Raw genomic sequence first — 22,539 nt, 5'->3', positions numbered from 1 at the left:
ACAATGGCATACTCTTGCTTCATTTTCCTTATGATCTTGTATTCTAATCAGCGCAGAATGATTTGGTGATTTTACAATAAATGGCTCAACAACAACAACAATAAAAAAAACAAACAAAAAATTTCATCTTTATTTCTCCCAATATGTACACACTTTGCAAGTCTGATCATAAACTGTGAAGAATGTAATACATGAATCAAAATACACTCCAGTTAGTTCTGAGACACAGTGGGATGGGCCAAAACCTTTGTTGAGTTGGGTACATTGACGACCACGTTGCTGCTATCAAACCAGATTACCAGCAACTAGTAAAGAGCAAGTTGGGCGTCTTGCTTACCACTGTCGTGTGTCAAACAGAGGTACCTGCAAGTAGAATTGAGTGAGTTTAACCATTCTGTGACTGTTTGAATCCTGCTTAGGCCGCAAACCACAGGCTTGGACCTTAAACCAGGCCGTACAAAGAGCAGGTTAAACTCAGACTCCATCTACCCTTTCAAGTGTACATTGTGGTTAATCACATTGGGCTGTTTCAGAGCAGGACAGTTCTTTCTGGTGTCCAGGCCAATTGTCACCCACCACAAACTTCAGTATGGCCAATTCATTGACTGTGCACCTTACTGTATGTGACCAAGAGCAAATTCACTGTTTTCACATCACTATAACAGCAATCCCATCTCACAGCTATTTCTGCACACCGAGGTAATGAAAGATTCCATACAAATGCAACTACCTTTCCAAATGCTCCTCCCTCTGCTTTAGTTTGTCTCCCAGGTCAATTAGAACTGGCTACCCCAGTACACATTGAACCTCACACCTTCCAAGTCAGACCTCAGCCACGATTGAGGCGAGGGTGTGACACACAGGTGGACCAAGCTACATGGCGGGGAGGGAGGGAGGAAGGGTTGGGGAAGACAGTGTGTGGAAGAGGAGACCTGGGTTCTCTTTCACTGTCCCACATTACATGGGGACAAGAGTCAAGTCTTGATAGGATATGTTCCCCCAACCCTGCAAGCATTAAAAGCTTGTGCAGGCTACCAGGTTTCACTTCAAAAATTCAATGAAGAGGCCATGTAAACACTGCACATACACACATACATACATACAAGCTAATAGGGGGGCACTCTGAACACATTGGCACTCAACATTTTTTCTGCTCAGATTGTTTTTTTTTAAAAATATCAGCAGCTGTGAACTGTGAACTTGAACCCTTTTCAGCAATGGGAGTAGCCAATCAAAAGATCAAGTCTCCATCTTGGGGGCTACACAGGATGTTGGCTTTCTTCTGAAATACTTGGCCCCTTGTGGAAGTGATGGCAGCAGGATGAGAGCTGGCAGGAAGGGCCAGGAAAAGTGACTGCCTCCGGAATGGAAAGGGCGACAGGAGCATGGCAAAATTGATTAACGGGGAGGGGCTGGGAAAACTGGGATTGAGTCGGGCTTAGGTGTTGAGGTAAAGGGTTGGAGAGAAATGTCTTGGGGAATGTGAGGAACGAGTCAAAAGGAATCTCTACCCCAAAGAGCTATCCACGGCCTACAGAGCTCTTTGAACGTTAAGGGATTTCGAGGACATGGAGAGGGTGCACGGATATGCAGCGGGGTAGGTGGGCAGTGGAGGCAGAGTACAAATGCGCAAGAGGGTAGGGTATACAGGAAGGTATGGGGCAGGGAGGAAACAGGCTCCCTTGGCAAGTTACGTGGTGGGGAGGGAAAACGAGCTTCCTAAGAGGGTAAGGGCAGGGGAATGATCTCCCGGGAGTGTATATGATGGTGGAATTGATCACTGGGAGTGTAGATTGGCTGGGGGGGTGGTGGCATGAGACAGGAGTGGATCAACTAGAATCTTATTGAATCCAGAGCCAGCTTGATTGACTGAATAGCCTGGAGTAGAAGTGAGTCAATGAGACACATTAACTCTTCAGGAGTGCATGAACTGAGCCCCTGGCAATATACAGAATGGTGGAGGGAAGTGTACGGGGCTGGGGGTAAAACAAGGCCTGCCCCCAGGGTAGTACAGCGCATGGGGGGGGAAACAAATGGGGCAGTGGGAGCAATTCCTCAGGAGTGTATGGGCAGAGGGAATGGGTTCCCTGGGAGAGTTTGGGATGTGGGGATTGATTCCTGGGAGTGTAGCTGTACTTCAGGATGACCATAGTCTCTCCTATAGAAACTAAGGAACACTGGACCAAAGGCAAGTGCCCAGTAGCCTGGACACCAGCGAACATGCCCAACAAGAAATCAGCCAGTTGTTTGCACAGTGGATCCTTGCTTGAGACTGCAGCATTTGAAATTGTATTAGCAGCGTGTAGAAACAGATTTACAAATACCGTCACCAGCCACAACAGCACAGAGGCCCCATACAAAAAAATATCCAGAGATGAAGCCATTTGTTTATACAACAGCAGTTAGTTACAAACATACCTAGCAAGTCAAATTCAAAATACAGGCTCTAGAATATCAAGATTCACATCAAAACAAAAGTATTTACAATTGTAACAATTTCTATTTGCATACCGTGAGGTAATTTTTTTTTAAAAAATAGGGATTGGGGAATGGGTCAGGAAAATCAGTAGTTCGAGTACAATAAAAGAGAATCCCACTTGCGGTACATGCCAAACTATTTTGGCATCCCGTTTTATTCCAAGTAGGTATTCAGTGCCAGGCCAGGTTCAGCAGGGAGTCTTTGTACCATCTGCAAGAGAGCTTAAAAGCTACCGAGGTGGCAAAATTGCTGTGTGTGCGTGTAAACCAAAGAGGAGGCATGTAATCAACGCTGTGTGATTAACTACAACAGTTTTGAGGGGGGGGGGATTGTTAGAACACATCCCACCATGCTTACACCCATCACTGTTTGCCAGGTAGCATTATTTAACTGGAGACCTTCCTCTCTTAACAAAGCCCTGGTGAAAGAGTTGCAAGAGGGTCTTGACATAGACACAAAACTCTCACATTTTAAATTCAAGACTGAAATTTACACAAAAGCTGATTTGATCAGAAAGTATACCCTCTTACCAAAGCCAAAAGATTGCCTGACCACAGCCTTAATTCTGTAGCGTCTCTGAGATGGGCAGCCTCTTCAAGCCCAAGTGATTGCCATTTCCGTTTGACAAAAAAAAAGACTAGGTTGCAGCTCAGTCAGTCGGTGTGTTGTGGATCAAAATGTCACACGTTCGAGCCAGTGTTTGTCAAAGATGCAGTGCCAGAGGAAACAAAGAATAAACAATGAGATTGTGTTGTCACCTTTGCAGGAGACATCATCTTGGCTCAGTTTCTTTATCCTGCCCCGTGGAGCAAAGTGCTGGCATTTGAACAAGTGTTAAGGAGAGGGCTGGGTAAGCTGTTGCTAAGGTTACCATGTGTCAAGAGGCAGAGGCAATGGGGAGGAAGAGAAACGAGATTAAGATCAGTTTGTTCCAAATAGCAAAATTAAACTCAGGGTGGAGGGTTTGAGGTGGAGGCAACTCAGTGTCCCAAGTCCATCAAACAGCACCCTCTGGTGCCAGGAGTGTGTGCTACACTGACTGCCTCCCATGGGTGTCACTGGCAAGTTGCCTGAAGCTAACAGCACAGCCAAGCCTTGCACTTTATTTGTCAGTCATACTTCACATTTGGAGTGAGCCCAAAAGGGTGCACAAACAAGACAACAATAAAAAAAGCTTGGAGTCGCAAGAGAGGGAAAAAAAAACCTTAGTTTGCCACTTCCACCTCCTCCTCCACCACACATGCTGGAGTTGCGAAATTGCCACGTCACATCTTAACCAGCATCTTCCCGCAATCTCACCCCCACCTCCAGATTTTGCATAATAAGAGCAGTCAGTTAAAACCATAAAACAAAATTTTTTAAATTGTTGGGTCAGTTACACAACAAGAAAAAAAAGCTAGATCGCAGCTGGGGGGGGGGGGGGGGGGGGAGAGAGAAAACAAGATCTAAACCTCATTTTTGGAGGCTCAAGCACAGAAACAAGTCCTGGAAAAGGAGGATCTACCTCCTTGGGCACATATCTGGAGAGCCGATGGAACACACGAGGGCTTAGCTGGTGGAGTGCTTATTCTCTAACCAGGGCCCCAACAAGCTGAGGGGCCTTATCTACAAATGATTGGCAAACCTTCACCTCCCATTGCTCAATGTGGGCAAGAGGGGGGAGAAAACCCTTTATTTTGCCCTGTTTCCATGAGGTGCCCCTACATGCCCTCTAGTGCAACATGAATAGACCATTTCCACTGTGGGGACTCAGGGACATTTAGCAGCATCTTGCCACTTGGGAGCCAGTAGCAACCCTCCCCACCCCACCGTTTGAGGACTGTGGCTCAGGCCCTGACCCACCAACAGCTCCACACTGGCGGCTTCCTTAGTGCAAGAACCTTTATGCCAACAGCCAGATAGTCAGTAGTGTCAAGGAAACGCTTTCAACAGCATTTCCTGCTCAATATGGGAAACTCATGGAGAGAAATGAATGCCCCAACTTTATCTTTAAATCATTCAGTCTCTAACATCTGCCCAGGAGCTGCTTTCCATTTATGAAGCATTTTGGTACTAATATATTAAGAGTAAATGGGTGCTTTATGGTTGGTGTAGATTCAGTGGGCCAAAGGTCTGTTTCTGTGCTGTATGACTCTCTGCCTGAGGTATTAGCTTAATTTCAATTTAGTCATACAAGCTAATAGCTCTGTCAAAGTCATACATACATTGAGTCTGTGCTGACCACCAAGCACCCATTTACACCAATCCCATTTTATTCACCTCAACGTTCCCTGCAACTCCCCCCACATTCTACTTACCCCTACACAACACTAGGGGCAATTTACAGTGGCCAATCACACACACAGCAGGAACATGCGAACCCCACGCAGAGAGCAGCAGAGGTCTAGATTGAGATCGAGGCAGCAGCTCTACCAGATCCACGGCTCCAAACCGATCCCATTCATAATTGGCACAGCTTGGCCCGATAACCTTTGGGACAGATCAGCACCTACACTTAATGGTGCCAAGTGGTACTTTGGCCCACATTGATGACAGTGCACAGATTTTTTTTTTGAATGTGAAGGGAGATAATCCTGCAATTTTGTAAAAATTTTCAAAAGCAGGATATGGAACGGTCGACTCTGCTCCACCCCAGAGGCCCTGTTTGCGCAATAGCATCAGATTCTTATCTTCAGCCTGGGCAGTCCCAGTTAATCCAACAACAAAACCCATGCATCATCAAAACTGCCAGATGCGTCCTCCTTGCTGCACCAAAGATTAAAGTTTGTTCTTGGTACAAAGTCAACCTGCATTATACAACAACCTGAAAACCAATTAAGATAAGCAACACAAGAGGCTCAGTTTCAGTAACTGCTTCTCCCTTCTCTCCTACCTGGCAACTCCACTTGGTTTTATATACACAGTTTAAAAAAAACAAGGAAGTAATCTTCTCCATTTCTTACATGACCTTAAAATTCATTTTTTAAAAATTACTAAAGTAAAATTTAAAAACAGAACTCGGGGCACCCACTGCTTAAAAGGGCAAGTTGCAATTTCAAAACAAGCCAACTATTTGCAGGATTCGCTCAGAATCAAACATGCAGATGCCAATTTTTAGTCACGAGCAGTTCTACATTCCCCCTGCACTAGGGAGTACTTGTCCCTCATTTTGAATACCACCAATTTCATACTAAATTTGATATACAACAAGTTTCTAATACTCAGTGTAGTGTTAGTTTGCACCTCATTCTCACCCCCTTCTCCCTTAAGAAAACAGGATATGCTTCCAGTCAACACTTCAGCAGATTGGCTCTAAGTTGTGAGGTAGACATTGCTCTGCAGCCGTTTTGCCAGGTGGAGGATGGTGTTGGTTTCATTCCAGTGCCACATTTCCCTGCTTCCCACACCCCGTCCTTACATTTTCACATCTTCCTGGATGCTTAGCTGTGACAATGCTTTCTTGATGCGGAGAGCAGTCAGCCTGGCTGCGCCGTTGGCATACCAGCATTCCCGCATGATCCTGCTCATGACTCGTAACGCCTGGTTTCAGAGATGGGTAGATAAAGGGAAGAGAGACATCATCACATGCAAATACCAACTTCCGATCACACACGCCAACAGAGCGCCCCATTGCCCCTCCCCAGGGGCTCACAGACATGGTAAACATCTACATCCCACTGCAGTTAGCCCACTTAGAGACTGCACAAGTGAACTGCCACACAAAGGTCCCACAAGCTAGTTGACTGATGGCTGGGAAATCATATCTGTGGGATGGGGGGTAGTGGGAGTGACGAGGAAAGGAGAGGACATAATCTGCACTGTATATCTCACTTGAGAGTCCACCTCCAATAAGAGCAGTGGAGAAGGTCAAGGCAGATTGCTTACTCTTGAACAGCAACCCTTCCCTCCAATTCCACCGCAGACAAGAGTCTTGCGCGTCTTAATCTCATTGCTATATTATTAAGGGTTTTTCTCAGGAATGGAACGAACAGAGCTCCTTGTTGTCAGATGCCTCGGCTGCCAAAATGGCCTCTTGGGTCACATTAATGAACAGCTACATATGCCTTTCCGAGAACTAAGGTCCTTAGGATTCCAAGGACTTCCCAGAGAATGAAATCCTTCCTGGCATACTTACCTCACCGCTGTGCCAAATGTTAGGGATGCTTGGCCTTCGGTTCTGTTCACAGACAACCTTCCTCATTTCCTCAATGGAGGGGTCAGAGGGCACAAGGTCAAAGTACGGCAGCTGGTAATCCTCGTGGGCCCCTGGATTTAAAAAGTTAACTCAATAAGGCAAAAGCTGTAGATTCTAGAATCCAATGCTGATTCCCAACCCTGGCTGTGTAGCAGTCAGTGCAATCGATTTACAGCACCAACTGTAAGATTGGGGTTCGATTCTGGCTGCTGTCTGTAAGGATTTTGTACGCTCTCCCTATGACAGTGTATGTTTCTTTCAGGTGCTTCAGTTTCCCGCCACCACAGTGGTGGGTACAGTGATGTAACGGTTAGGGTTGGTGAGTTGTGGGCATATTATGTTGGTGCCAAAAGTTTGGTGACACTTGCCCAGTAAAATCCTCACTGTCTTGATTTGATGCAATTAATGCATTTCAATGTACGCTTCGACACACACATGACAAATAAAGCTTTGAAAAAGACTGTGCATTCACCCTATTTATGCACCTTGTGATGTTATACACCTCTGTAAGGTCACCTTCAGTCCTTGCCTGCCCAGCCTCTCCCGGCCTGGCAATATCCTCATAATTCCTCTCTGCACTCTTTCCAGCTTAAATGATGCTCTCCCTTGAACAAGGTGAAACTAAAGACCATTTCTCCCCTGGTCTTTGGTTGATCAACTTGGACCAACATTTGGTCTTTGAACAACTGCCCAAATCTCATCTTCAGTTCCTCGAGGGCAAAGGGTTCCTAACCTTTATACCATGGACCAATATCATTAAACAAGGCACCCGTGGACCCCAGGTTGGGAATCCCTGCTCTAGGGTCAAGGCCAACCCTGAAGGTTGCCAACGTTAATGCCAAGTATTAGGGGTGAGCTTCAAGGTCAACAGTACCATCCCTATCCTCCCCATTGCGAGGCAAGGACCCGACCGGAACACCACAAGGGATACCCGTAATGAAACGGGATAATTGCAGTCACAGCCACGGACCCAGATCCGAGTCAAAACGTAATTTGGGACAGCGTCGATGCAACACCAGAACCAGGCTTTCTGAAAAATAGGCACCTCTTGTCAAACACTTTGGCAGTTTGGGTTGAATAGTATAAAACAAAAAGGCAGGAAGCTTGAGAGTATAGATAGAGACCAGACATAACCTGACTGAACGACTGAACAGGGGCCGAACGAGCTTAAATGTGGAGTAAACTTTGACCACTGATTTCTGCTGCACAGATCTAACAATGGAGTACTGCGGCCTTGAGTTCTGTGTACTAAACTCCTGGTGCCGACGGGCTGGCAAGTGGGCCTAAAATCTCCCAAACCAGAAGATGGGGGGGGGGGGGGGGTGGGGGGTGGGGGCGGCAGTTTGCAGTGAAGTACCTCCAGTGGAGCACCTCCGGGCGATCTCCCAATACACCAGCCCCAGGGCGTAAATGTCAGCACATTTGAAGGAATCAAAATGTTGCATATTGATTGTCTCATCCAGTACTTCAGGAGCCATGTACCTTCAAAAGAGAGAACACAGGCAAGTGGTTAATTGAAAGGCAGAATCACAAAACAAAGACAATAGAAAACACACTCAAAACGCTGGAGGAACTCAGCAGGTCAGGCAGCATCTGTGGAGGAAAATGAACAGGCGACATTTCAGGCCAAGACCCTTCATCAAGACTGGAAAGAGAACAGAAGCCTCCAGCATTTTGTGTGCACTGCTCCCGATTTTTCAGCATCCGTGTCTCCTTAAAGACGAGAAGGCAGTGCATCTGCCTGCTCAACCTCACCCTCCTGAGACCCAGGTTTGATCCCGACCTCAGGTGCTGTCTGTGTGGAGTCTGCATATTCACCATGACTGTGTGAGGTTACCCTGCCCCGGGTGCTCTCGTTTCCTCCCACATCCCAAACACATCGGGGTGGGTTAAATTGGCCACTGCAGATCGTCCCCAATGGCAAAGAGGGAATCAAAAGGGGAGGCTGATGGACATGAGAGGGGGGGAGGTTTAGGGAAAGGAAGAGAGGGAAATGGGACCGATATAATCGGGACCATTTGGGCTGAAGGGTCTTCTTCTGTGCTGTTAGCAGCTAGCATGGATAGACAGAAACACAGAAAACCTACAGCACAACACAGGCCCTTTGGCCCACAATGCTGTGCCAAACATGTCCCTATCTTAGAAATGACCTAGGGATGCCCATAGCCCTCTATTTTTCTGAGCTCCATATACCTGTCCAGGAGTCTCTTAAAATACCCTATCGTTTCCGCCTCCACCACCATTGCCGGTAGTCCATTCCACGCACTCACCACTCTGAGTAAAAAAAAACTTGCCCCTGACATCTCCTCTGTACCTACTCCCCAGTACCTTAAAACTGTGTCCTCTTGTGGCAACAATTTCAGCCCTGGGAAAAAGCCTCTGGCTATCCACACAATCAATGTTCCTCATCATAAATTTGGCCCATTCCATCAGATGGGCCAAATTGAATCTTCTCTGTTGTAGTATGCAAAAAACACTGCTAAATATTCTGACTGGAAAAAGGTCGGTCCAGAATTCTCCACAATAGCCAACTGTTAACTGCTTCTAGTTGTGGACTCTCCCTCAAAAGCAAGATCATTGTCTCTACATCTCCCTTGTTCACACCGTTTCATTATTTAAAGGCCTCATTCAGACTTGGTCCTCCATTTTTCTTTTTCACAGAGAAGTGGAAAAGTGCTGCACCTTCTCCAAAGAAATTCAGCTAGAATAAACTCCCACACCCAAAAGTCAGGATAGAATCATCTGACAAGGCTGAACTCACTCAGAAGCCATTGCAGACAAGTACATTAGTAACTGCTATGCCTTTATACAGGGCCGGAGTTTCTCAGACATGGGTCCAACCAAGCAAACTTCATCTCGGGAATTTACGATGTGATGGGACTCCTCTTTTGCCATCTGCTGACCGTTCACAGACAAAAGGCATTGGAAGTCGAGTGATAAGGATTTTACCATCCCCTTCCCACAAAGATTATAGAGGACAATATAATAACATAAGCATTTTAGCAACACTAACAAGTGCGGCATAAAACCATCTGCATCACGATTTTGTTCTACTCTTGACAAAAACTGTTGTTTCCTTGGCAGTTTGTGTTTAATTAGAGTCTCAGAGAAACAAGCCCTTCCGCCCATTATGCTGAACTATTATTCTGCCTAGTCCCATCAACGTGCACCTGAACTACAGCCCTCCATAGCCCTCTCACCTATGAACTAACTGTAAATTCCACTGGCAGCTCGCACCACACTCTCACCACTGAGTCTGGGTGTTTTGTGGGCACGTATCTAAGTTGGGTATTTTGTGCTCACATAAATTCCACAAGAGCAGATATTCTGCAATCACATCTTTCAGTAGGGATTTGCGAATTCAGTGAGGAGGAATTTCTGCCACCCGAACTACCACAATGTGGGCTTTACTGTCCACCAAGCTGGCACACAAACCCCCCCCCCCCCCCCATTTAACTCAAGTACTGAAACTTTTTATGGTGAACGGGGAGGAGGAAGTGAAAACAATAGGAATTGGTTACCGTTTTGTGCCCACTCGCTGATTGGGGGCAATGTCGATGGTGTCGGTCAGCGAGTCATGCCTGACAGCCAGGCCCAGGTCTGCTATCGCGCACATGCCGTTCTTCTTCACCAGGATGTTTTTAGACTTCAGGTCACGATGGGCAATCCCCGGTTTGCCTGCAAAGACAAAGCTAGCTCTGAAATGGAAGTGCATGCAAAAACTAAAATCCACATGTTTACTATGCAAGATGGGGGGGGAGGGGGGGGGGGAGAAAGATAGGAATGAAGGGTAGGAGTATTTGTCACCCCACACACTCCACCCCCATCTCTGGACCACTCTGTCTCTCCACCTAAACAGATTGTTTGGTTATCACTACATCGTTTGTGCAGGCTTGCTGTGCCCAATGTGCTGATACTTCAAGAAGGAATTTTGTTGGCTCTGAAGCGTAGTATAGCACAGAACATCTGGGCTGAATGGCTTGTGATTACACATGTCCCACACAGATGCCCTACACTGCACAAGCAGAAGCCTTACCCAGTGACCTTCGTATCCTGAAACTCACCACATCCCCCATCACCTCTGGACTTCTAGTCCCACCTCAAGAGTCCATCTTTGCATTTTGTATCCATTGGAGCTCGGTCCACGTGATCTGTTCTGAGCTTACCGCCTTCCTCCAAGGATTGGCCCTGCGTTTTCATCAGTCCACCAATGGCCACCCTGCCGATGACAAAACATTTGCCAGAATGTGGCAGTATCCAATTCTGTCCATGAAAGGTACCAGGAAGTTCTCCTACTCTCCGTGATGTTTTTACTGTAAATGGGTAGTTGGTGGCTGGCTTGAACTGAGTACTTGATGGTTGTGACCTTGTTATAACAATGCCATAAACACAGGAGATTCTGCAGATGCTGGAAATCCAGAGCAACACACAAAATGCGGAGAAACTCAGGTCAGGTAGCGTCTGTGGAACAAAATCAATAGTTGCCATTTTGGGCCAAGACCCTTCATCAGGACTGGACAGGAAGGGGGAAGAAGCCAGAATAAGAAGGAAGGAGTACAAGCTGGCAGGTGATGGGTGAAAACAGGTGGGGTGGGGGGAGAGGAATGAAGTGAGAAGCTGGGAGGAGATAAAGCACTGAAGAAGGAATCTGACAGGAGAGGAGAGTGGACCATGGGAGAAAGGGAAGGAAGAGAGGCACCAGAATGGAGAATTGCAAAAGAGAAAAATGGATGGCGGGAAGAAATTACTAGCAGTTAGAGAAATCGATGTTCATACCATTAGGTTGAAGGCTACCCAAACGGAATATGAGGTGTTGCTCCTCCAACTCGAGAGTGGCCACATTGTGGCAGTAGAGAAGGCTACAGACTGACACGTCAGAATGAGAATAGGAAGTAGAATTAAAATAAGTGGCCACTGGGAAGGCCAATCTTTTGTAGCAGATGGAACAAAGGCGCTTAACAATGACAGTACCATTGAGTGCAAAGGTCAGGTGACTTGATGTTTGGTTAGAGGTGCAATGTTACAAGCCACATATCAGCCAGTGCCTGAACATCATCTGGATCTTGCAGGACTCCATCCTGTTCAGTTCCTTTCACAGCGAGATCCAGATGAGCAGCACCTCATATTGCTCATTTACTGAGCTGTGAAAGGAACTGAACAGGATGGAATCATCACTTTTGAGCCCACGATGGAAGGAAGGTCACTGATGATGATGGTTGGGCCCCATGATTCTAGTCTTAGCACGAATTAGCTGCGGAGGTGCAAAACAGTCGTCCCTCAAGTTTTGTTGTGAAGTTCCTTCTGCCTGTATACTGTAGATCACGAGAGAAAATACTTCCATCCTGTTGCAAAAGCTGGTTACAAGCCTGTTGCCACAGCCACTGTTCACCTCTCCAGCTTTGATTCCAGAACCACAGCCAGTGGTACCATGGCAACCAAAGAATTAGTATTTCTATAGCACCTTTCAAATGAGTAAAAGATCCCAGAGTGCTTCACAGTAGTATTCAATAAAATCTGACACAGAGCCACACAAGAAAACCCAGGAACCAGCAGGTGATATTAGGTTCAAGTCAAATAGGAAGGTTTGAAAAAATCTCAGAAAGACTGGGAGATCAAGGAATGGAATTCCTGAGCTCACAGCTTTGGCTGCCAATAATGGACAACAGCAGTATCTTTAAAAGTATTGATGTAGCTGAATTGGTTTATTATGTAACAAGGTGCAGTGATAAGCTGGTTTTGCATACTGCTCATACAGACCAAATCATTAAACTGCATTGAGATAGAACAAGATAAAACAATAACAATGCAGAATAAGGTGTAGCAGCTTCAGAGAAAGTGCACTTTACATCTTTGGAATGTGGGAAGAAATAAGCGGACCCGGTGAAACCCCACGCAGCCACGGGGAGAACATAGAAACGTCTTACAGTGTGTGGTAGGAAATGAACCACGATCTTACAGCTGGCTGCTCCAAACCATTAAGCTACTGTGCCACCCTCTCCCCCCCCCCCAACACCCATCTCTTACCCCTCTTTACCTACTACCCACCGTCTCTCAACTCCATCCCTCCCTCCTCCAGCCCCATCACCTCCTTCCTCACTTGTCACCCACCAGCTCCCCTCTTCGCTCTCAGCCCTAATGCAGTCTCTCAACCAACCCACTTGAATCCATGTTCCCTCCAGTTGTCTGTTTTCCAGTCTGGATTCCATCACCTGCAGTCTCTCCTGTCTCCACTCTCAGTCCCCTGTTCCACCATTCTCCCTGTATCCCTTAACCTTTCCAGCCCCCAAGAACAGGGGACAGCATGGTAACATAGTGGTTAGCGTATCACCAGCTGTAAGATCAGGGTTCAATCCCCCGCTGTCTATGAGGAGTTTATACGTTCTCCCTTTGACCACTCGGGTTTCCTCCCATCTTCCAAAGACATACGTGTTCGAGTTAGTGAGTTGTGGGCATGCTATGTTGGTGCCAGAAGAGTGGCAAAACTTGTGGGCTGTTCCCAGCGCAATCCCTGCTGCTTTAATTTGATGCATATGACACACTTCACTGTACCTTTTGATGTACATGTTATAAATAAAACTGACTCCTGAATAATAGTTTCTGCAATCCAACTGATTTCTGTGGTGGAGAATTGCACTGGTTCACCACACTCCAGGGGAATAAATATTTGAAACTGACTTACCCCTTTTCCTTCCCCTGTGGCCTGACCCTGTCCTTCACCTGCACCCTCACCACCACCAGGAACATCCTTCCAATATCTAATTTGTCCAATCCCGTTAGAATTGCGTTGGTTTCTACGGGATCCCAATATTGTTCTGAATACTCTCCTCCTAAGTAGGCTGGAATGTTTCTGCTGCACCCTTAGCTTACTGGCACATTCACACTGTCACACCCATCCCAAAGTTTTGGCTCAACACTAATAAAACAGTATCAGATTGAAGTACGCAGACTTGTGGAACTGATTCACAGAGGCAGAATCATCGTTAAAAAGCACATCACGCCCTTACCCTGAGTGCCCACGATTTCCATGTGCAGGTGAGCCAATCCACTGACCGCAGAGAGTGCCAGCTTGATGAGCCCTTCCACAGTGACCGTATACTTGTTCAGATAATCAAAGAGAGAGCCATGCTCGTGATAGTCCGACACAAGCCACAACTGTGTCCACGTACCATTATCTGTGGGATGGGGGATGGAAATGGTTAAATTGAAAGCAGCACAACAAGAAATAAAAAAGCGACACACCAGCATGGAGAGAACGCTAGTTGCCTCACTTCCAAGATGGAGTGAGTGGTGTGCCATGGGGAACAGGCTCTCAACTTTCTACCATTTATATCAAAGACACTGACGGAGGCACTAAAAGTTACAGCTTCCGAACGTGCTCATGCCACAAACGCGGATACAACTCGACAGTTTTTCTGATTGGTCTACTATTGGGAGTCATGTCTACAGCTGCCTGGGGCTCCAACTCTGGATTTCCAGCTCGAAATTGGTGCTTTCCTCCTCCTTCCCCATTACCAAGTCTTTAAACCAACAAGGCCCTTACCTGTCCTAACAGCTACACTGCTTGGAGTCAAGTTGTGTTAGGGAATACTGCAATGAGATATCTCAGGATGTAATTTACATTAAAAGGCTATTGAGAAAGGCAAAGAACAACCATTGAAGCAAACACTCTGCCATTTTAAAATCCATGGGGAAAACATAAGACTGTTTAATACCATCCCACACACCAGTGAAACTCACAGCCTTCTTTCTACACCACTCAATCCATTTTGTCTATGATCCTGCATTACACAAGGATCTGAACCGAGTGTTGTGGGAGCACAGTCCTAGTCATTAGCACGTGCGCGCACACACACACACAAACCAAACTATTGGCCAACACAAAGTAAATGGGAAAATAAGCCACCATACCTTTATTGTCTGCTGCAATGAAGCCCAGGATGTTCTCGTGACGCAACATGACTGTCTGGTAGATCTCAGCTTCCCGGAACCAGGAGCGCTCTTCCCGAGAGGAGAATATCTTGACAGCCACATCGCCACCCCTCCATTTCCCACGCCACACTTCCCCGAAGCGCCCTTTGCCAATTATTTCCTGAAGGACTATGGTCCTCGCAATGGTACGCTGCACAAACAAAGGCAAGCCTGCAGGAAGAACAAACAGTAGACATTGTCAACAATCAATGTACACTTGCATGTCAACATACACATGGACACAAGCAAATCACCTGAGAGTTATGGACTCTGCCCAATACATCACAGGCTCAAGCCTTCACCCCCCCCCCCCCCCCCCCCGCCATCAGGAGCACCTACAGGTGCTGCCACCTCAGGAAGGCGACACCCAAAGATCCCCATCATCTGGGCGATGCCATCGGGCAGCAGGTGCAGAAGTCTGAAGTCCCACACTGGCAGATTCAAGACAGTTACCTTCCTTCAGCCATTCTGTTCTTGAACCAACCAGCACAACCATAATCAGTGAATCAGTTTGGCAACACTTCAATCACTTTGCCTTTTTTGCTCCAATTAGTTTCTTCTTGTAAAAATTATGTATAATCTTTTCTTGTGACTGCTGCTTATCTGGTACCATGTGGTTGTGGTGCTGCTGCACAAGTTCTTCCATTGTACCTGTGCACACATGGACTTGAGCATACGAGAATAACCTCGACAACAGTGACATCACCCCATGGGCAAATAGCCAACCGCATTCACCATCTGCTTCTTCATGCAAAAGACTGGGCTACTGCAAGGGAAATGACAAGTGTCAGCAGAGGCAGGAGAGACTGGGATCTGGAGAAAAGGGAGAAGGGAAGAGTGGAGACCTGGCACCAATGGAAGCCGTGTGACAGAGGCACCTTTTATAACTGGGATAGATCTGATCACACAGCAGTGGGGGACGCCTCAAACCCATGGGACCCACCTACCGACCACCCGCTCCACCATTCGATCACGGCTGATATATTATCCCCATTCTCCTGCCTTCTCCCTGTAACCGTTGACTTTTTTTAAAAAAAAAGAAGTGTTTCAAGCACAAAGTCAAAATACATTTATGATCAAAGTACATGTCATCACATACTACCTCGAGATTCATTTTCTTGCAGGGGCATTCACAGAAAAATAAAGCACAATAGAATTTATGAAAAACCTCTTCATAAACAAAGACTGGCAAACAAAAGACAACAAATTGTGCAAATAAAAATGATGATACTGAGAACACAAGTCCTTCAAAGGATGCGGAACCAGTTCAGAGCTCTGGTGAGTGAATTTATCCACGTTGGTTCAGGAGCCTGATGGCTGTGGGATAATAACTGCTCCTGAACCTGGTGGTGTGAGACCCAAGGCTCCTGCACCTTCTTCCCGGTGGCAGCAGTGAGAAGAGAGCCTGGCCTGGGTGGAGGGGGTCCTTGGTGATGGATGCTGCTTTCTTGTGGCAGCGCTCCTTGTAAATGTGCTCAGTAGTGAGAAGGGTTTGCCAGTGATGGACTGGGCCACATCCACCACATTCTGTAGACTTTTCCATTCCTGGGCACTGGTGTTTCCACACCGGGCCATGATGCAACCAGTCAGGATACTCTCCACCATACATCTATAGAAGGATGATGTAATAGAACATCAAAATCCTATTACAGTCAATAAAATACTTGGGGTATGGTCACTGTTGTAACATAGGAGACCGAGCAGCCAATTCACAGGTAGCAAGATCTCACAATAGGAATGTGATAATGGCTACATCATCTTTGGTGATACTGAGGGACTAGTATTGGCCAGGACACCGGAGAGAAGGTCAGTCTGTGTCATGGCATCTGTCACCATGATGGGACTTCATTTTAACACCTTACTTAAGAAACATTACCTCTGTTGGGGCAGCCCCCCCCCCCCAGTAGTTCTAGTGAGAGGTTCACAACACTGGTGCAGAGGGGCAAGTAATGGGGTGAATAGGATCAGCACAAACAACCTTTCCTTTCTACATCTCAAACTAACTGGGTGGTAAAATTCACAGTGAGCTCGGTGGCTGGGTGGGGAATTGGTTGACAAAAGCAGCGGGGTGGGACCAGTGGATGAACAAGACAACTAGTAAACCTGGGTGTTTAAAGTTTGAATTACTATTAAATGTGCAATGTTACATGCTTGCCAGAGACAGTTCAGAGAAGGCTTACTCAACTTGATCCCTGGGCAGAGGTTGTTAAGAGGAAAGTTTGGACAGGTAAGGTTTGTATCAGAGTTCCATCAGCAGATTGTGTGTTGCTCTGGATTCCAGCATCTTCAGTCTCTGCTGTCTCGCTAGAGAAATCAGTAGCTGGGTAGGTAAACTATTTATTAACTGTTCTGGAATGGGAACCTGTAGCAGGAATTAAGAGAGACCAATACAGCCCACCCCCACCCGGCCCTCCTTACCAGATCCAGATCCAGAGGTAGTCATATCAAACATGAGGTCCTTCAGTGACTTTCCCTCGGAGATGTACATGTGGTCGCAGGAAGGCTCCTCCATGTCCAGCTGGTTGCGGTCATGGTAGGCTCGCTGGTGGTGGTAATGGCACAGGAACACAGCCACCATCAGCACCACGCACAAAAGGAACACTGGGCCAGCTATCACGGCTGCCAGCTCCACTGGGCCCCAGCCATCTAAATCAATCTTCTGACCTGGTGGAGAAAAGGAGGAGATCTGTTAGTGGAATACAACATTTCCATATGAAAAGAAAACACTCTTGGGTTTGCAGCTGGCCATCTTCCTCTCCAACCTTGGCCAAGGCAAGTTCAAGATCAAAAATAACCCAATTTCACCATTTCAACATTCAACTCTTAAAACATGCAAAGCCAAGCTCTCGCACTGTCAGTCCTCCTACACTCGCACTGAAAAGTGGCTCCCGCTAACTCTGAAGAGCACCACAAGTATGACGAGGTTGGACTGGAGGACTCCAGGTAAAGCAGGGTTCTGCATCTACTGGAATACAAAGAAGGTATGGCTTGTTTATCTACTGTCCCAAGTTCCAACCAACAAAATATCTCTTTCAGCCAAGTAGCAATATGGAAAGTTAACTTGCCAACTTTTCTACCTGAACATGGCCCTATACCAGTGGATAGTGTGGTAAAGGTGGCCTACGGTAGGCTTGTTTTCACTGGTCAGGGCACTGAATAGAAGAGTAAGGACGTCACATAGCAGCTGTATGAAACTTTGGTCAGTATTGTGTGCTGTTCCGGTCACCCAACTACAGGAAGGACATGGAGGGGGTGCCGAAGAGATTCACCGAGATGCTGCCTGTATTAGAGGGCATAGCTACAAGGTGAGTTTGGAGAAACTTGAGCTGTTTTTCCCTGAATTATCGGAATCTGAAGGGAGACCAGATCATTTAGGAAACTCAGGGTTAGACTGTCAGAATCTTTTTTCTAGGGTAGAAATGTCAAATACTAGAGGACAGGCATTTAAGATGAAAGGGAAATCCCTTTTTCTTTACGCACAGAGTGGTGGGTGCCCGGGATGGTGGTGGACGCAGATGCGATAATGATGTTTAAGAGACTTTTTTGCTTGGCACATGGATATGCAGGGAATGATGGATATGGATCATGTGCAGGAAGAAAGAGACTCAACTTTAATTTGGCATCACATTCAGCACAGACACCATGGGCCAAAAGGGCCTGTGTTCCAAATGTGCTCAAGTAACTAGGAAAAATGAGATTTGAAATAAAAAAAAATCAGACAGCTCTCCATTGAAAAGAGGTCAGGTTTGGCTGTGAAGCAATTAAAGTCAAATAGCCTGCTGGCGCATTTGTTCCACATCAAGGCAGTCAGCAGAGGGTGGGGGAAACGAGGTGGACTTCAGCAGACAAGAAGTGTCCCGGAGCTGCAATAGATGTCTGCTGGGGCTTCTTAGTGAGCTACTGGAGTGCCTCATTCACAGGGAGTGGCTCCACAGAGGAGACAGAAAGACGCGCACACAGCACCCTCAGGCTGAAAAGTGGACAAGCTCGGCACTCTGGAGGATGACACGCGGTTGCGGGGGGGGGGGGGGGGGGGCTGCGATTACTAAACACAGCAGCAGCACGGGTTTAGTGTTAGTTCAATGTAGGCAGCCTGCTGGCTACGTGCTCCCAGCAGGACAAAGAAAAAAGCTTCGATGAGGAATAGCAGACACAAAGGAACAGCACACAGTGTTTTGCACTCTTTAAATTCATCTGCTCCTATCCCACTCTCCCGATGCCAGTCAATTCACGGACAGCGACAGGGAGCTGACGGGGAACTTTATGCTGAGACCACTGACAGGCCCCAGATCCAGGGGAAGGTGGTGGTTGGGGGGTGGGGGGGGGTGGGAAGAGAGGAATTCAGGTTTAAACCTCCAACACAATGCACAAAGACAGAGGGCAACATGGTAGTACCATAGCTAGCATGACACTATCACAGCGCTGGCCACACTCAGGTTCAATTCACGAAGCCTGTATGTTCTTCCTCTGAACACGTGGCTTACCTCCAGGTGCTCCGGTTTCCTCCCACATTCCAAAGACGTATGGGTTAGTAAGTTAATTAGTCACATTGATGTAGTTGGGCGGCACGAGCTCACTTAGCCAGAAGGGTCTGTTACCGTACTCTCTCTCTCTCTCTCTCTCTCTCTGCAAATAAAATAGGCGAGCGGCTGGAGCAAACAACCACTCCAACCAGGGAGCCAGTCTTACCCAGCTGTGGCTGACCCACCAATTACACTTATTTTCAACCTGCAACCCCCCACCCCCTCAAAGCAGCCAGAGAAATGATGGACTGGATTGAGAATCTCTACTGAGATGGTCCAATGGCCTCGATCACTCGTTGCCTGATTGGTCCACGTCAGAACAGCATAACCAGTCAACATCAAACCGGAAAGTTAATGCAAATGTGAGATAAACTTAAACCAGGTCCATAACAGCAGTCCTCTCAAAGGTCCAACTGAACCAACCAAACCTGGTCAATGACCTGAGAAGAATCCGTTCAACCTGCCTGCTTTTAAGGACCTTGGAGAGAGAACAAGCATCGTATTTTACATCAGGTCTAGAGACTGAATCATTACAGTTTCAGCCTGTTTGCTTCAGAGGGGAGAAATAAAAAGTTCCATCCCTTCACACCAATGCAGATGGCTACTCTTAAAGTACAGGGCAGGGATAAGAAGTGAGGGTGCCTTTATTTAGCGCCTTACGTCTCTGGGGATTCCCAGAGTGCTTTGTGCTTTGTAGCGCATTTGCTGTTATTGTGCGAAGCTCAGCAGCCATTTTGCGCACACCATGGTCACAGCAGAGAGGTGACCGAGGCTCCCATTCACTCTACTTGGCAACTTTAATGCAGAGATTCAGTTTGCTTGGGACACAAAGTGAGATGGAGCACTGGCAGCACATTAAACCTGTCACCTCATAGGTCAGGCCAAAGGAAATCTCTGATTGGTCCTGATGTCTGGAGAATGAGGCAGGTCCAGCCAACCAAGATTCTCTAGAGGGCACTCAAACATCAACTGCCAGACTGCCATGACAAATGCCCTCAGGAACTGATGACATTCACACCCCTTTCCATATCCTCCACCCAGCCACCCCAACACGACATCTTTTGGCCTCTGAGGCTAATGTAACTAGATTAGCATGGAGAAAGAGGTGTTGCCAGTGCAGGGGCCCTAGTGTAAGCCAGATTTCACTGCAGACCAAACCTGAGGAGTGGGAAAAGGGTGAGGGGGCAGGGGCAGATCAGGCTGGGGATTAATGAGCAGTAGCCATCCTGGTACTCACCTTCTGGAGGAGGTATCTCCCGGTTGTTGCAGAAGTCCTTGAAACAGCAGATGGTGGTCACATACTCTTTGTCGCTCCGGCAGTAGATGGGTGCGACCAAGTCTTGTTGGGACACACACAGTCTGATCTCATGCTCAACACCCCCAATTCTGGAGCGGGAAGCCAGGCAGGCCCCATCTGTCTCACAAGTTTGGTTTTCCTTCACACAATTCTTACAAAAGCACTTCAACGCTTAAAAGAAGAAAAAAGAAGCTTTTAGACTTGTCCTGGGTGAATTACAGAGCCACAGAGTTGTACAACATAGAAACAGGCCCTTTGGCCCATGGGATCTATGCTGACCAGCATGCCTATCTATACTAATCCCATTTGCCTCTATGCCCTCCCATTGTCCAAATGTCTCTTGAATGCTACTGTTCTTATCTCCACCACCTGTCTGGCAGGTTTTTACAGATACCAGCTATCCTTTATGTGAAAGATTTGCCCTTCAAGTCCCCTATAAACCTGTTCCTTTTCACCTTTAACCTATACCCCCAGTTTGAGGGACAACCTCCATGGGAGACAGACTCCGGATGACTATGCCAAATGCGACTCCAACACGAATCAAATTCCACCAAGGCCAGAGATGCTATTTTGGGTCAAATGTCGTTGCAAAGGTGAAAAAAAAAACACAATTTGGCTCCCAAATTGTTGTCAATTTGGCTCCCAGGTGTTGTCTCCAAGCCTTGTCACACGGCAACATCTAGCCAAAGGCAACACTATTAAGATGAATGGGTACAGTTGACAGGGAGCAAGGGCAAATACTTGAACATCATGTTGAAAGCTGGGGGATGCAGCAGATCAGGCAGTGTCTATGGAGGGAAATGGTCAGTCGCCATTCTGAAGTGAGACCCTTCCTCTGGACCCCAAACTGTGGCCCTTGGTGCTGCTCCAGATTTCAGCATCTGCAGTCTCTCGTGTCCCTGAGGGTAAATAATTTCTGGAGGACTGCCGGTTGTTGGAACTCTCTGCAATGCCCCAGGAAACATAGCTGCAACTCTCCCAAGAGCAACGAGCATGGCCCAGCTGATTGCGCAGAGCCCCACGCACGCCAATCCCACCCCGCAGCATGCACACGCGTTGCACCGCAGGAGGCAGAAACTGCTTTCGCGCTGAAGCATGAGAGGCAACTTAGTCTGAACCACCACACAAGGTTGTGTACCCTCCTGACACAGGCCCTCTGATCACAGGCAGCAGCCCCAACGAGACTGGATTTATGGTGGCGCAGCGGGTTCAAAGCTGACCTCGGGCACAGTTTGCATGGAGTGTGCACGTTCTTTCTCCCTGTGACCGTGTGGACTTGTCACCAACACCCCCACTTCCGGAGCTCCGGTTTCCTCCCACATCCAGAAGGCATGTGCGGTTGGCTGCGGTAAATTGTAGAGTCTGGGAGAGCTAATGGGAAAGTGGGGAGAATGTGTGTGGAATTGATGTTTCTGGTGGTCTGTATGGACTTGACAGGCTGAAGGGCCTGGTTCTGTGGACAGCTTCAAGAATCAGAGGCTCACCACAGAGGAATCCTGACTGGCATACACTTGCCTTTTGCCTCCTTTCTTCCGCCTTCCACTCCCCCTCACCACCCCCCGCCCCGGGTAACTGTGCACCACTCCCCTCTGGCGCTCACTAAACCCAAGCCCACACCTTAAGCTGTCGAATGATGCCAGCTCCTGTCCTCAAGAGAGCCGAGGCCCAGAATCTAACTGACCACTGGAGGAGGCCCGAGGCCCTTACAGGTCCTCCTGAGGAGATTGTTACAAGAGATCCCACACCTGAATCGTGACAAAAGTTAAGCAAATAACACCTCATTTCATTGTTGACACTCCACACAACTGATGGCAGGATAGTTGCTGCTATTTGGTAATGCAAGCTCCTTCTGGGCTCAAAATAAAAGCAAACTGATGACACATCCTACCTGCTGACAACTAAGCACTCAAGCAACACGGGGGGGGGGGGGTCTGCAATATGCACCGGGCCAAAGACTGCGCGGTTCAGACTTGCTGCATCCGAAGCTGCCAAACCGCTTTTCCCAGGGGGGCAGCACAGCATTTGCATTCGACATGGTCTTGAGCATCTGATATGAGGGGCGAGATACAGCTCCAGCCATGACTGCCCTTCCCCCAAC

At 47.4% G+C, this 22,539-nt stretch overlaps 1 protein-coding gene across 2 annotated transcripts in view; it reads right to left on the bottom strand.

Moving 5' to 3' along the window:
- Window positions 1–103: 103 nt before the first annotated feature.
- Window positions 104–22,539, bottom strand: part of LOC132384728 (activin receptor type-1B-like) — a 69,560-nt gene continuing 47,124 nt past the window's right edge. The window contains exons 2-9 of one of the 2 annotated variants that reach the window (XM_059956140.1): window positions 20,382–20,612; window positions 17,040–17,285; window positions 14,562–14,792; window positions 13,658–13,825; window positions 10,175–10,331; window positions 8,011–8,135; window positions 6,594–6,724; window positions 104–5,998 (exon numbers count right to left, since the gene is read on the bottom strand). In XM_059956140.1, coding sequence (XP_059812123.1) covers window positions 5,873–5,998; window positions 6,594–6,724; window positions 8,011–8,135; window positions 10,175–10,331; window positions 13,658–13,825; window positions 14,562–14,792; window positions 17,040–17,285; window positions 20,382–20,612 — 1,415 coding nt within the window. In that variant the 3' untranslated portion in view covers window positions 104–5,872. The remainder of the gene's footprint in view (window positions 5,999–6,593; window positions 6,725–8,010; window positions 8,136–10,174; window positions 10,332–13,657; window positions 13,826–14,561; window positions 14,793–17,039; window positions 17,286–20,381; window positions 20,613–22,539) is intronic. The other variant, XM_059956141.1, reaches the window with a different exon arrangement.

This window comes from Hypanus sabinus, chromosome X1, assembly GCF_030144855.1.
Source record: "Hypanus sabinus isolate sHypSab1 chromosome X1, sHypSab1.hap1, whole genome shotgun sequence".
Lineage (NCBI taxonomy): Eukaryota > Metazoa > Chordata > Chondrichthyes > Myliobatiformes > Dasyatidae > Hypanus > Hypanus sabinus.
The sequence above is the reverse complement of the archived record's forward strand: the minus strand, read 5'-3'. Positions and strand labels throughout refer to the sequence as shown.